Genomic DNA, 16,799 nt, shown 5'->3' on the forward strand with positions numbered 1-16,799 from the left:
TGCTCAAACTCATGCCCACCAAGTTGGTGATGCCATCCAACCATCTCATCCTCTGTCATCCCCTTCTCCTCTTGCCTTCAATCTTTCCCAGCATCAGGGTCTTTTCCAATGAGTCAGTACCTTGCATTAGGTGGACAAAGTACTGGAGCTTCAGCTTCAGCATCAGTTCTTTCAATGAACATTCAGGACTGATTTCCTTTAGGGTTGACTGGTTGGATCTCCCTGCAGTCCAAGGGACTCTCAAGAGTCTTCTCCAACACCACAGTTTAAAAGCATCAATTCTTTGGTGCTCGGCTTTCTTTATAGTCCAACTCTCACATCCATACATGACAACTGGAAAAACCATAGCTTTGACTAGACAGACCTTTGTCAGCAAAGTAATGTCTCTGCTTTTTATATTAGCTTTAGGTTAAGATATAATGATTCAATATTTGTATGTATTAGGAAATGAAATCATCACAAGTTTAACATCCATCACTATACCTGGTTACACAATTTTTTTTCTTGTGATGAGAACTTTGAAGATTTACTCTCTTAGAAACTTTCAAATATGCAATACAGCACCATTAACTATAGTCACCATGCTGTACCCCCATTACATATTTACTTAACTGAAAATTTGTACCATTTGATTCCCTTCACTCATTTCACCCATCCCTCACCTCTGGCAACTACTAATTCAGTCTCTGTATCTATGAAATTGGTTTTGATTTTTTTTTTCATTTATTTTTATTAGTTGGAGGCTAATTACTTTACAATATTGTAGTGGGTTTTGTCATACATTGACATGAATCAGCCATGGAGTTACATGTATTCCCCATCCCAATCCCCCTCCCACCTCCCTCTCCACCCGATTCCTCTGGGTCTTCCCAGTGCACCAGGCCCGAGCACTTGTCTCATGCATCCAACCTGGGCTGGTGATCTGTTTCACCATAGATAATATACGTTTCGATGCTGTTCTCTCAGAACATCCCAGCCTCGCCTTCTCCCACAGAGTCCAAAAGTTTGTTCTGTACATCTGTGTCTCTTTTTCTGTTTTGCATATAGGATTATCATTACCATCTTTCTAAATTCTATATATATGTGTTAGTATGTTGTAATGTTCTTTATCTTTCTGGCTTACTTCACTCTGTAGAATGGGCTCCAGTTTCATCCATCTCATTAGAACTGATTCAAATGAATTCTTTTTAACGGCTGAGTAATATTCCATGGTGTATATGTACCACAGCTTCCTTATCCATTCGTCTGCTGATGGGCATCTAGGTTGCTTCCATGTCCTGGCAATTATAAACAGTGCTGCGATGAACATTGGGGTGCACGTGTCTCTTTCAGATCTGGTTTCCTTGGCATGTATGCCCAGAAGTGGGATTGCTGGGTCATGTGGCAGTTCTATTTCCAGTTTTTTAAGAAACCTCCACACTGTTCTCCATAGTGGCTGTACTAGTTTGCATTCCCACCAACAGTGTAAGAGGGTTCCCTTTTCTCCACACCCTCTCCAGCATTTATTGCTCGTAGACTTTTGGATAGCAGCCATCCTGACTGGCATGTAATGGTACCTCATTGTGGTTTTGATTTGCGTTTCTCTGATAATGAGTGATGCTGAGCATCTTTTCATGTGTTTGTTAGCCATCTGTATGTCTTCTTTAGAGAAATGTCTGTTTAGTTCTTTGGCCCATTTTTTGAACTTGGTTTTTTATTTTTACTTATTTTTCTTTAGTGGTGGTGGTTTATTGCTAAGTCATGTTCAACTCATGCGATCCCATAGACTATGTCTGCCAGGCTCCTCTGTCCATGGGATTCTCCAGGCAGGAATACTGGAGTGGGTTGTCATTTCCTTTTCCAGGGGATCTTCCCGAGCCAGGAATTGAACCCGTGTCTGCTGCATTGCAGGCAGATGATTTACCAACTAAACAATGAAGGAAGACACCACATATAAATGAACTCATTGATACAACATTTGTCTTTCTCTGTCTGACATTTCACTTTAGCATAATGCCCTCAAGGTCCATCCATGTTGTCACAAATGGCAAAATTTTATAGCTAAATAATATTCCATTGTGTGTATACATACACACACCACATCATCTTTACCCATTCATCCATCAATGGTTATAGGCTGTTTCCTTTTCTTGGCTATTGTAAATAAGGCTGCTATGTATATGGGAATGCACATATCTTTCTGAGACAGTGCTTTCATTTTCTTCAAATAAATACCCAGAATTGGAATTGCTGGATCATATGACAATTCTATTTTTAATTTTTTTGAGGAGTCTCCATACTATTTTCATAGTGGCTGCACCAACTTATATTCCCACTAATAGTGAGCAAGAATTCCGTTTTCTTCACATCCTCACCAACACTTATTATCTCATCTTTTTTATCATAGTCATTCTCACAGACATGGTATCTCATTATAGTTTTGATATTCATTTCTCTGATGATAAGTGATGTTGAGCATCCTTTCCTGTGCTTTTTGGCCAACTGTATGTCTTCTTGGGAAAGCTATTCAGATCCTCTGCTCATTTTTTAATTGGATTATTTGGGTTTTGGGGGGGTTTTTGCTATTTAGCTGTATGTGTTCTTTATATTTTTTTTAATATTAACCCCTTGTCAGATATATGATTTGCAAATATTTTCTCCCTATTAGTAGCTTGTCTTTCCATTTCATTGATGGTTTCCCTTGCTGGCAGAAAGTTTGATATAATTCCTTTGGTTTTTGTTTGTTTCTGTTTTGTTTTGTTTGCTTTTGTTGCCTTTGCTTTTAGTGTCAAATCCAAAAAATGATCACCAAGACCAATGTCAAAGAGCTTACTGCCTATGTTTTATTCTACTACTTCTATGGTTTTAGGTCTTACATTCAACTCTTTAATGTATTTTGATTTATTTTGGGAGTATGGTGTAAGATAAAGGTCCACTTTCATTCTTTTGCATGTGACATCCAGTTTTTCCAACACCATTTACTAAAGAGACTGTCCCTTACCCATTATGTTTTCTTGGCTCCTCTGTTGTAAACTAATTGACCAAATATGCATGGGTTTATTTCTGGACTGTCTATTCTGTTCCATTGATCTATGTATCTGTTTTTATACCCAGTACATTTGCTTTTTTTGACTTTGAAACACAGAGACAGCCAGAATTAATTCCAAAGCTACAAAGTTTCTTTTTATCTCCTGTTCTTCTTTTCCCTTAGATATTCCACTATCAGAAGGCCAGGAAAATATGAAAAATAAGTTTTACCAATCCTCCCTTTAAATAGAATGAATTCCTTGACCTCTGTCCCAACCACAGACACCAGATTATCTTTTTCCAGGCATATCTAGACTTTCTGTATCCACTGAAGTTTTCTACTTTCTCACCTCTCATAGGTCCTTCAATTCATTCCCATTTTAAGCTGCTCTTGTCAAGGTTTTCTTCAGCTTCTTTGATACTAAATTCAATGGATACTTCTTTGTCTTACCTAACCTCTCAGCATTTGACACCACTGCTACTCTTTCATGAAATATTATTTTCCTTATATTTGCTGTTACCTGACTTTTCTACTTTTTCCTCCTAAATGTCTGATTGCGCCTCAGTCTCTTCAAGTGGACATCTCTCCCTCTGTCCATCCCTCAAATCTTCATGCTTGTTGGAACTTTGTCTTAGTCTTCCTTATCTTTCTACCTACATTCCTCCACTGGATGGTCTCCTCCACTCCTATGGCTTCAGAAATCAATTATATACTAATGACTCTCAAGTAGACCATGTCAAGTCTGAATATTCCTCCTGGGTTTCAGAGATACTGTTTGTAACTAAACACTAGGTAACTCCATCAGTGTGCCCACAAATTCCTCATACTCAACATTTTGCTTTCCCCTCAAACCTAACTTTTCATCTATATTCCTTATCTCAGTGAAACATACCAAGCCAGAGACCTGGGTATAATCCTTGACTCTCTGGGTCCCACATCCAATAAATAATCAAGTCTTATTGATTCTGTCAGAGATATACCTTAAATCTATCATCTAATTCTCTCCCCATTCTCACTGCCACTTCCGCAGAAGTGGCATCTCTCTACTGCTAAGACAGTTATCCTCAAGTCTAGATCTCATAATAGACCCAGGGCGATCTTTTCAAAATACAGATATAATCAAGTTATCCTCTTCCTAAAGTCTGCAATGGTTTTACAAACTGCTATCCAAATAAAGCCCAAATTGCTCAACATGGTTTACAAGGCCCAACATCTGGTCTCCTACCCTGTATTTCAAATTATTATGTGTCAGCTAAATTAAGCCTCTTTTAGTTCCTCCAACAAGCCATGATCACTCTTACTCTAGACATCTTCACATGATGTTTCCTCCCCCTGAAACATGACTATCCAATGTTATCAGTGTTATCCTGCTATCAGTAGTTCTTTTTTGGCCTATCAGTACTTCTTGACTAACATCTATCAATTCTTCTGTCTCAGCTTAGATGTACTTAGTTCAGTTCAGTCGCTCAGTCGTGTCCGACTCTTTGTGGCTCCACTGACTGCAGCATGCCAGGCCTCCCTGTCCATCACAAACTCCCAGAGTTTACTCAAACTCATGTCCATTGAGTTGGTGAGGCCACACAACCATCTCATCCTCTGTCGTCCCCTTCTCCTCCCGCCTTCAATCTTTCCCAGCATCAGGGTCACTTCCAATGAGTCAGTTCTTCGCATCAGGTAGCCAAAGTGTTGGAGTTCCAGCTTCAGCATCAGTCCTTCCAATGAATGTTCAGGACTGATTTCCTTTAAGATGGACTGGTTGGATCTCCTTGCAGTCCAAGGGACTCTCAAGAGTCTTCTCCAACACCACAGTTCAAAAGCATCAATTCTTCGGCACTCAACTTTCTTTATAGTCCATACATGACTACTGGAAAAACCGTAGCTTTGACTAGATGGAGCTTTCTTGGCAAAGTAATGTCTCTGCTTTTTAATATGCTGTCTAGATTGGTCATAACTTTTCTTCCAAGGAGCAAGAGTCTTTTAATTTCATGGCTGCAGTCACCATCTGCAGTGATTTTAGAGCCCCCCAAAATAAAGGCTGTCGCTGTTTCCACTGTTTCCCCATCTATTTGCCATGAAGAGATGGGACCGGATGCCATGATCTTAGTTTTCTGTATGCTGAGCTTTAAGCCTACTTTTTCACTCTCCTCTTTCACTTTCATTAAGAGGCTCTTTAGTTCTTCTTTGCTTTCTGCCATAAGGGTAGTGTCATCTGCATATCTGAGGTTATTAATATTTCTCCCAGCATAATTGATTCCAGCTTGTGCTTCTTCCAGCCCAGCGTTTCTCATGATGTACTCTTCATATAAGTTAAATAAGCAGGGAGACAATATACAGCCTTGACATACTCCTTTCCCAATTTGCAAACAGTCTATTGTTTCATGTCCGGTTCTAATGTTGCTTCCTGACCTGCATACAGATTTCTCAAGAGGCAGGTCAGGTAGTCTGGTATTCCCATCTCTGTCAGAATTTTCCACAGTTTGTCGTGATCCACATAGTCAAGACTTTGGCATAGTCAGTAAAGAAGAAACAGACGTTTTTCTGGAACTCTCTTGCTTTTTCGATGATCCAACAGATGTTGGCAATTTGAGCTCTGGTTCCTCTGCCTTTTCTAAATCCAGCTTGAACATCTGCAAGTTCATGGTTCATGTACTGTTGAAGCCTGGCTTGGAGATTTTTGAGCATTACTTTACTAGCATGTGAGATGAGTGAAATTGTGTAGTAGTTTGAGCATTCTTTGGCACTGCCTTTCTTTGGGATTGGAATGAAAACTGACCTTTTCCAGTCCTGTGGCCACTGCTGCTTTTTTCAAATTTGCTGGCATGTTGAATGCAACACTTTCACAGAATCATCTTTCAGGATTTGAAATAGCTCAATGGAATTCCATCACCTCCACTAGCTTTGCTCATAGTGATGCTTCCTAAGGCCCACTTGACTTCGAATTCCAGGATGTCTGGCTCTAGGTGAGTAATTACACCATCCTGATTATCTGGGTTGTGAAGATCTTTTTTGTGTAGTTCTTCTGTGTATTCTTGCCACCTCTTAATATCTTCTGCTTCTGTTAGGTCCATATCATTTCTGTCCTTTATTGTGCCCACTTTGCATGAAATGTTTCCTTGGTATCCTTAATTTTCTTGAAGAGATCTCTAGTCTTTCCCATTCTATTCTTTTCCTCTATTTCTTTGCCTTGATCACTGAAGAAAGCTTTCTTATCTGTCCTTGCTATTCTTTGGAACTCTGCGTTCAAATGGGTATATCTTTCCTTTCCTCCTTTGCTTTTCCCTTCTTTTCTTTTCACAGCTATTTGTAAGGCCTCCTCAGACAGCCATTTTGCTTTTTTGCATTTCTTTTTCTTGGGGATGGTCTTGATCCCTGTCTCCTGTACAGTGTCATGAACCTCTGTCCATAGTTCTTCAGGCACTGTTTATCAGATCTAATCCCTTGAACCTATTTCTCACTTCCACTGTATAATCATAAGGGATTTGATTTAGGTCATACCTGAATGGTCTAGTGGCTTTCCTTACTTTCTTCAAGTCTGAATTTGGCAATTAGGATTTCATGATCTGAGCCACAGTCAGCTCCCAGTCTTATTTTTGCTGACTGTATAGAGCTTCTCTATCTTTGGCTGCAAAGAATATAATCAATCTGATTTTGATATTGACCATCTGGTGATGTCCACGTGTAGAGTCTTCTCTTGTGTTGTTGGAAGAGGGTGTTTGATATGACCAGTGTATTCTCAGCAAAACTCTCTTAGATGTACTGTTCTGTAAATCTGGATTAGATCTGCTCCTACAGCACACTATGTATCCACTTATCAAACTCTGTTATAGCTGCCTATTCACTTGTCTCTGTTCCCTTTTTTAGATCATAAGTACTATTAATATGAAGGTTAAAACTATACCTATTATATTACCAATGCCTTGAACATTAGCTGGCACAAAGTAGGCACTAGGGAAGTAGTGGTTGAATGATAAATGAATAAACAAATAAACCACCAGATTAAACATAGCACCAGTGGAAGTAGCTTTTACACATGGACTTTCTTTCCCTTATTTTCTCTCTTCTCAAGAAACAAATAAAAACAAATTAGTTACCCTTACCTCCAAATAAGCAATTGCTTACAAAGGACTAATTAGTGCATAGTTACAATGGCAGTTAAAGTGAATTCTGTCTGAGCCTTTGCTTTCTTCTTCATTTTTCTCTTTCTCCCTACAAACAAAATTTTTGAACTGAACATTTAAGCAGATCGAAGAAAGACATGTAGCTGACTTCCTCTTGATCTGCCTGATGCCCAGTCTATATTCCTAGACATCTGTAAATGTGGTGGTACACGTACAAGAGATAAAAAAAGAACCTATGACAATATTTTATTTGAACCAGATCTCCAAAACATTAATTAAAGCTGAGCATACCTACTCTGAACTGAAAAATCAGAGATTTATGTGAACTTGTAAAGTTGAGGCTTTCTGACCTCTTGTAGAATTTATGTCTTCTTTAAATAAGCATTTCCTCTTTGCAATGAAGTATTTTTTTCAAGTTTATTTTAGTGACTAAGCTTCTGGCATAAATAGATATGTTATTCAGTTCCTTTATTGCCTGGTTTTCACCCTTTTTACCCATTCTTGTCAAATATTTAACAGAAGGTTTTGGGTGAAAATAAGCAGGCCTAATTATGAAGCCTAAAATTTCATCCCTGAAGTTCACTTGTTGATAAGGTGATTTAAAAAGACCTCCATGCATTCAATCTCCCCACTTAATCTAAGAGCATTTTGATACAGCTCTTCACATATTTGCTTACTGTTTGGAAGGTATCAACCACCTTGTAGTTTATCACAAGCAGAACTTGCTAAGTTACAACTCATGCCCTGTGTGTGCAGTCCTTTCAGGTAAGACAAAGTTTTTCAATCAAACAAAGGCATTCTAATTTTGAGATTTGGATACTAATACTTTAGAAAGAGAGGATTCGGTCGGGTTAAATCTTTCAAATTGGTTACCTTGGATAGGTTCATGCCCAGCACTGTGAGTGTCACCAAGCCAGCACAACAGACCAAAGCACTGGAGCTGGAGAGGCCAGAACTCGGTGGGATGTTTCCATCTACCAAGCAGTTCATTCCAGTCAGGTCACTGAGACCAAAGTGTTCCTAGAATAGAAGGAAAAATAGCACTTAGTAACTCTGCTTGGATTCAAGGAGCAGCAGAAAGTTCTTTCATTCCTCAGAGAGCAAAAGCCTCACAATGGACTTATTATGCTACTTATAGAAACAACTTGTGCAATTCAATTTAGTTGAGTCCATACATGACATTTTATTTAATGGCTGTTGGCCACAGGGCACTATAATTTGAAGACTAATTTTTACTTTGTTGAACAAAAAGCTACTGATCCATTTCCTAAAATTGCTTTGAATGGTCTTTTTCATGAATATGAATTGATTTAAACAAATATGGAAAAATATTAAACAATTATAATTCACGTAGCAAGACATGAAATACATAATTATTAGTTAGGCAGGTTAAATTTCTATATAGCACATCCCAACACTCTGTCATTGTAAAAGTCTAACACCAAGCAGTGGTTTGTTTCTACGCAGTATTCTATGTAATACTTTTCTTCAGAGAACCTTCTAACCTTTCTCATTTCTATTTTATTTATGGAAAATCCTAGGCACCAAAAGAGTAAGACACTCTCCCAAGATTACATATAGGGAAATGGAAGTAGGACTGAGGTCTCTGATTTCTGTTGAGAACTTCCCCACTGCAGTCAGAAACCCAGGCCAGCATACTGTCACTATGATTTAATGTAAGTCAGCGATATGAGGAAATCCAGATTTTTACCCAAGTTTATAGATACAATTTAACCATATGGTAGCTTTCAAGACAGCCAAATTAGAATTCAGCCACAAATGAGAATGCAGACTCTTAAAGCAGGGAAACTCTATTTCTGCAAAATAGGAAAGTCCAAAAAGATAATCAGACTCTGAAATCAAGATGGAAAGCTCTAAGATACATAGATTGATATATAGGGTGAGGACACTTAGGATGATATCATATCATATCCTTTGTGGTTTGGGATTAAAAATAAATTCAAGGTCACCTCCTTCTCAAGAAAAAGTACCACCATGTTTACAGATTATTCAAAGGGTTCAAGACCAAAGTACAAAATACTATTATATTACATAATTATGCATTTCATCATACATATTATTCTAGGGAGAAACTTCAGTAAACTTGATAAAATAGCCAAAGTAACAACAAAACTCTGCAAATAAAAGACCGTTTTTTCCTTTTTTTTAATCTCTTTTTCCCCTAAACTGGCAAAGCTCATCCACCACAAAAGAAGAGATTTAGTTGGATGTACTTCTCTTCTTGATTTCAAATGATCTAAAAATTCCCTTTCCAGAAATACAAATTATAAACTGAAATATTGCTGCTGCCAATGCCCTTTCACACAGAACATCAGACAGCTTGTTTAAAAAAATCCTTGGAGAACACTATATATTTAACCATAAACTGATCCACAGGGTGTCTTGAATGTGAATCATACTTACAAACTTATCACGCAATGTTTAAATTAAAATGTACAACAGAGTCAAAATGCAAATGGGTTTTGCCAAATTCAGAAATAGTGCTATCCCATAAGGATAACATGTTCAATTTAATATAAACAGATTATCCACTGGAACTTTCTAGTATTTGAATTTGAAGGTTTCTAAAAGGCTAACATTTAAATTACTTCTCTGCCAAACATTCATTACACAGACCTGCTTTTGCACGTAAGCTGTCAAATCAAAATGGAAGGCTGTAAGACCTGAAATTCTCAAATGTAACACAAGGCACATTTGTTCTTTTTGTCACTTTATCCATATGGCACAGAAGGCATGTTGCTACAAGAAAGATGAAATTGTATTTGCCAACAAATGTTTCCAAATACTGTAATTCCCACTAATGCTTGTGACAAGCCAAATGATTTGAAGATTTAAAACCTGCCAGTATCTTTTCCTGTACGTTGTTACCATCTGTCTGGGAAAAAGAAAGGAAGGAAGAGATGGGGGCAGGGGAAGAAAGGGAAGCAGGGAGAAAGAAAGATACATGCAGAACCACCATAATTAGGGTACAGGATTATACAAGAGAAATAAATGTGATGCATATCTGTAATGGATATGCCACTGAATCCTATGCTACTCATGACAAAGTTTCAGACAGTACCATCAGACAGTAAGGAATGCAAGCTCTCTAAAACATGAATTTTAGCAAACAAATCAGATTGACTCAGCAAATCAATTTTCTTTCTTCCTTCATAGTTTTTTAATTAGGAGAGAAAGTAGGAATATTTCATCTTCTCATACATGACATTAGAGATATTCAAAGTAAGTATTCAGTGTTTCCAGGAAAATCCTTATTTTCCTTATTAAAATCACTACATCTTTTTTTAAACCCCATCTGAAGTAGTAATAACAAAACTAAGTTAGTATTGATTGAATGCCTACTATGTGTCAAGCACTGTGTGATCCTTCCAACAACTCTTTGTTGAGATAATAATAACATATTTCACACACAGCAAATCTGAGACTTAAGGAGTTAAATCAACACAGCTGGGTAGAGTCTAGACTCAAACCCAGGGCTGTCCAGCTCTAAATTCTATTAAAGTGTACACTTATACATCACTAGAACAAAATGTAAATAATACTACTAGAATGTATCTTTCAAAAGAAAATTTCAACAAAGATTTGAAAACTAGAACAAAGTATCAAATGCACTTGACTTATGAACAGCCACTACAGCCCCCGATGACCATCACCCAGAAACAATCATATCTACTCTATCCCCTAAAATACGTTCATGAGCAAAACAGAGCAGAAACATCAACACTGAAAGGTGACAAAAATGATATAGTAAATGAAATAAATCTTGATATAATACACATCATAACCTCAACTACTAGTAGCTGCTTTATACTGATTTAACCTCAACTGCTAGTAGCTGCTTTATACTGATTTACCTGAATTCCTTTAAATCCACATAGGAAATAGTTGTGCCACAGAGGCTTGGTTTTGTCAATCTGGATGTTATTAGCACTAGTACTGAAGTCCCTGCAAAAGCAAACAACAGTTAATTGAAGTCTAGAGGCTTTGTGCTACAGAATGGATGGCTGACTACTGCCATCTTGTGCCAGGACAATGACACTGACATTTTATTTTCCATTTGCTTCTCATATATGTACTCCACAGTCTACCCAAAAACAACAAACATCTCCAGCTGCTAAAAATTAAGAGAAGTTTTAGTGACCTTAATAACTAAACTACTTTCAACTGGCCCTTTTTACTTCCTAAAAGGGAGAGAAATGAATATATTTTAGCATAATCTCTACCACTGTATTTCACTATGGCCCTTATTAAGTTGGTATAAACCACATAAATGCTTGTCCTTTGTGCCTGCTGTTTGGCATACCTTTTACTAGAACACAAGTACTCAAAGCCTTCTTTCCCCACACTGTCTGCCACCCATCCAATTTTACCATCTGCACAGTTTAAGAAAAAGAAGGAATAAACAAAGCAAATGATGATTCTAATGGATCATAACTCATTGAATAAAATGAGATTCCATGAATCTATATGAATATAAAATAACAAATGAATAAATAGCTAAACGAAGGAGAACAGAAAGTACTTCCTTAGAGCAAAATGCCGACTAAGAGAAGAAATAATAAAAATCAAAAAGTCACTATTTGGCAAACTCCATGACAATCATTTCAGGAAGGAATCATCAATGCATGCTAAAGTTACTGAGTAAAAACTTGATGAGAAACAATATATCTACATAAACTTGAAATATTTCTTTACCAGATATTTACTGAAAAGGAAAAAAATAGTAACTTTATGGTAATCTGGCAGACAACTCCTTAGCCAAATGATCAAAATTAACAACAGTTAAAGGAACATCACATGCCTCCTTGATATGATGCACTGAGGACACATCAGTTGACATGTGGGAATTCTTCATACTATTTTTGTGACTTCCTTGAAAGTCAAAGTTATTTCAAAATGAAAAATAGATAGGCTTCTAAATTAGCCAAAGAATAAAATATGTGAAGTGGGAGAGGGGTGGAGATCAAATCAAAAGTGAGGAAATAAGTAACATTCCCACATTGACTGAATGCTCTTCATATATAGCTTACTAAATAACTACTATGAGTCACTCAACTGCAGCAGGTGCCTTCCAAGCATTACCTTAATAACATGACATATTATCTCCTAAGAAAAATATGGGATGACCACTTAACTGTGCGAGGCATTCATGGGAATATAAAGGTAAAATGTGAAAGGCTTATCTTTTAAGCTTCTGTAATCTAGCCAAGACAGCATGAGCATAAATCACACTCACAGTACCACTGTCACCTGATGGTATGTGATATGGGGTGGGATGCAAGGCCAAGAGGGCACCTGTTGGGCACTCCATAGGCCTGCAAATCTTGTAGCTGCCCGGGCTCGAGATCGAAGAAAGAGCCTAGAGACAGCAACAGAGATAGCAATGGTTTATTGGATCGAGGATCTTACAAGTCTGCAGCAAAACACACTGCCCCACTGTGTACGGCAGACAAAAGGCAAGACATGGCAGTAATCTTCCTATCCAGGGAAGAAGGAGGCGACCATTTATAGGGGGAATTGATGTCAGGTTGGCTCATCAATTACCAGGGAAACCAGCAGCTGGGATCCATGGCAAGCTCATGATTAAGCACTAATTAAGCTCTATGATTAGGGTACCGGTGAAGCAGGGACTGGTACAGCAGGAGATGTACAGAGAGCAAGAGAATAGCCATTTTGAATGGCCTGACCATACAACAATTTTTATAGTTAGCACACATGAGAGTATGAAGCAGAGGCTTTCCTGGAGGCTCAAAGAGATCTAGTGACTCTCCAGGGACCCAAACAGCCTGACTCCAGCTCTCAAACATTTTACTATCACTCACAGGAATTAAAATTTATTGACTATAGTCAATAAGAGGTCCCAGAATTTGGAAAGCAGAAAAGATTATGTTAGCAAAACTGAATGGGATCTGTTCCAAGATAAGCAGGCCTTGGAAGTCACCACAAAGAAAAAACAAGGAAGGAGGCTGGAGGACAAGGGTGATGGTATACTAGGGAAACTAGTAGAGGAGGAAATTTGTGCAGATGTAGGAAGTTAGATGAGAAACATCAAAGAAAAGGCTAGTAAATCCTCGATCTAATTCCTTCAGACTTAGAAACATAGCTTAAAAACAACAATTTGATGCAACCACACACTTAAGAAAGTGGATAAAACATTTTAAAAAACATGTTGGTAAACATGTGGAGCAACTGGAACTCCAATACACTGGTGTGCGAATGTAAAATTGTACAACCACTTTCAAAAACAGGCAAATTCTTAAGATAAATCAGACAGTCCACTCCTGGGTATTTACCAAACAAAACATGCGTCCATACATAGATTTGTACACAAATATTCATAGCAGGTCATACCTGAATGGTCTAGTGGTTTTCCTTACTTTCTTCAATTTAAGTCTGAATTTGGCAAAAAGAAGTTCATGTTCTGAGCCATAGTCAGCTCCCAGTCTTGTTTTTGCTGACTGTATAGAGCTTCTCCATCTTTGGCGGCAAAGAATATAATCAATCTGATTTCAGTGTTGACCATCTGGTGATGTCCACGTGTAGAGTCTTCTCTTGTGTTGCTGTAAGATGGTGTTTGCTATGACCAGTGTGTTCTCTTGGCAAAAGTCTGTTTGGCTTTGCCCTGCTTCGTTTTGTACTCCAAGGTCAAATTTGCCTGTTACTCCAGGTATCTCTTGACTTGCAGCTTTTGCATTCCAAGCCTCTATAATGAAAAGGACATCTTTTTTGGGTGTTAGTTCTAGAAAGTCTTTTTCTTGTAGGTCTTCATAGAACCGTTCAACTTCAGCTTCTTCAGCATTACGGGTCGCAGCGTAGACTTGGATTACTATGATATTGAATGGTTTGCCTTGGAAATGAACAGAGATCATTCTGCTGTTTCTGAGATTGCATCCAAGTTCTGCATTTCGGACTCTTTTGTTGACTATGATGGCTCCTCCATTTCTTCAAAGGGATTCTTGCCCACAGTAGTAGATATAATGCTTATCTGAGTTAAATTCCCCCATTTCAGTCCATTTTAGTTTGCTGATTCGTAAAATGTCAATGTTCACTCTTGCCTTTTCCTGTTTGACCACTTCCAATTTGCCTTGATTCATTGACCTAACATTCCAGGTTCCTATGCAATATTGCTCTTTACAGCATCGGATTTTACTTCAATCACCAGTTACATCCACAACTGGGTGTTGTTTTTGCTTTGGCTCCGTCTCTTCATTCTTTCTGGAGTTATTTCTCCACTGATCTCCAGTAGCGTATACTGACCTGGGGAGTTCATCTTTCAGTGTCCTATCTTTTTGCCTTTTCATACTTTTCATGGGTGGCAAATAGATTCAAGGGACTATTAGATACTACAGAGTGTCTGAAGAACTATTGTACAGGAGGCAGGGATCAAGACCATCCCCAAGAAAAAGAAATGCAAAAAGGCAAAATGGTTGTCTGAGGAGGCCTTACAAATAGCTGTGGAAAAAAGTGAAAGGCAAAGGAAAAAAGGAAAGATATACCCATTTGAATGCAGAGTTCCAAAGAATAACAAGGAGAGATAAGAAAGCCTTCCTCAGTGATCAGTGCAAAGAAATAGAGGAAAATAGAATGGGAAAGACTAGAGATTTCCTCAAGAATATTAGAGATACCAAGGGAACATTTCATGCAAAGATGGGCACAATAAAGGACAGAATGGTATGGACCTAACAGAAGAAGATGATACTAAGAGGTGGCAAGAATACACAAAAGAACTACACAAAAAAGATCTTCACAACCCAGATAATCCTGATGATCACTCACCTAGAGCCAGATATCCTGGAATGTGAAGTAAAGTGGGCCTTAGGAAGCATCACTATGAACAAAGCTAGTGGAGGTGATGGAATTCCATTGAGCTATTTCAAATCCTAAAAGATGATGCTATGAAAGTGTTGCACTCAATATGCCAGCAAATTTGGAAAACTCAGCAGTGGCCACAGGACTGAAAAAGGTCAGTTTTTTTTTCATTTCAATCACAAAGAAAGGCAATGCCAAAGAATGCTCAAACTACCACACAATTTCGCTCATTTCACATGCTAGCATAGTAAAATTCTCCAAGCCAGACTTCAACAGTACGTGAACCCTGAACTTTGAGATGTTCAAGCTGGATTTAGAAAAGGCAGAGGAACCAGAGATCAAATTGCCAACATCTATTGGATCATTGAAAAGGCAAGAGAGTTCAAAAAAAACATCTATTTCTGCTCTATTGACTACGCCAAAGCCTTTGACTATGTAGATCACAACAAACTGTGGAAAATTATTAAAGAGATGGGAATACCAGACCACTTTACCTGCCTTCTGAGAAATCTGTATGCAAGTCAGGAAGCAACAGTTAGAACGAGACACGGAACAACAGACTGGTTCCAAATTGGGAAAGGAGCACATCAAGGCTGTATGTTGTCACCCTGCTTATTTAACTTATATGCAGAGCACATCATGAGAAATGCTGGCCCAGATGAAACACAAGCTGGAATCAAGATTGCTGGGAGAAATATCAATAACCTCAGATATGCAGATGACACCATCCTTATGGCAGAAAGCAAAGAAGAACTAAAGAGCCTCTTCATGAAAGTAAAAGAGGAGAGTGAAAAAGTTGGCTTAAAACTCAATGTTCGGAAAACTAAGATCATGGCATCTGGTCCCATCACTTCATGGCAAATAGATGGGGAAACAATAGAAACAGTAACAGACTTTATTTTTTGAGGGGGGCCTCCAAAATCACTGCAGATAGTGACTGCAGCCATGAAATTAAAAGACACTTGCTCCCTGGAAGAAAAGTTATGACCAACCTAGACAGCATATTAAAAAGCAGAGACATTACTTTGCCAACAAAGGTCCAATTAGCCAAAGCTATGGTTTTTCCAGTAGTCATGTTTGGATCCTAGAGTTGGACCATAAAGAAAGCTGAGCACCAAAGAACTGATGCTTTTGAACTGTGGTGTTAGAGAAGACTCTTGAGAGTCCCTTGGACTGCAAGGAGATCCCACCAGTCCATCCTAGAGGAAATCAGTCCTGAATATTCATTAGGAGGACTGATGTTGAAGCTGAAACTCCAATACCTTGGCCATTTGATGGGAAGAACTGACTCATTTGAAAAGACCCTGATGTAAAGACTGAAAGCAGGAGGAGAAGGGGACGACAGAGGATGAGATGGTTGGATGGCCTCACCGGACTCAATGGACATGAGTTTGAGGAAACTCTGGGAGTTGGTGATGGACAGGGAGGCCTGGCATGCTGCATTCCATGGGGTAGCAAAGAGTCGGACACAACTGAGAGACTGAACGGAACTGAACTGATTCATAGCAGAATTATTTATAATAGCCAAAAGCTGGAAATGATCCAAATATTCATCAATGGTGAATAAAGAAATCATGGGTTCTCATGCAACGCATGCTAGACAACATGTGGACAATTCTGGAAGCCATGCTGCATACGTCCTAAGGGTCCAGTAGAGTGAAGCCCCTTACAAAGGAGCTACCTGCCTTGGTAATTTACCTCTGCTTCCCTAGTTGAGTCTCCATCCTCTTTCACTACTGCTCTTGGCACTATTTCCCAAATTTGTATCTGACGTCAAAAGAATCTGTTTCTATTTAATATAATATTTTTTCATTTTGTTCATTTATTTAAGAAACATTTATTGT

At 38.4% G+C, this 16,799-nt stretch overlaps 1 protein-coding gene across 8 annotated transcripts in view; it reads right to left on the reverse strand.

The window, feature by feature from the left end:
• Nucleotides 1–16,799, reverse strand: part of GALK2 (galactokinase 2) — a 140,950-nt gene that overhangs the window by 91,756 nt on the left and 32,395 nt on the right. For 6 of the 8 annotated variants that reach the window (XM_043472030.1, XM_043472032.1, XM_043472028.1 and 3 more), the window contains 2 exons: nt 11,001–11,091; nt 7,999–8,145 (listed from right to left, as the gene is read on the reverse strand). In XM_043472030.1, coding sequence (XP_043327965.1) covers nt 7,999–8,145; nt 11,001–11,091 — 238 coding nt within the window. The remainder of the gene's footprint in view (nt 1–7,998; nt 8,146–11,000; nt 11,092–16,799) is intronic. The other 2 variants (XM_043472034.1, XM_043472033.1) reach the window with 1 other exon arrangement.

This window comes from Cervus canadensis, chromosome 6 (assembly GCF_019320065.1).
Source record: "Cervus canadensis isolate Bull #8, Minnesota chromosome 6, ASM1932006v1, whole genome shotgun sequence".
Classification (NCBI taxonomy): Eukaryota; Metazoa; Chordata; class Mammalia; order Artiodactyla; family Cervidae; genus Cervus; species Cervus canadensis.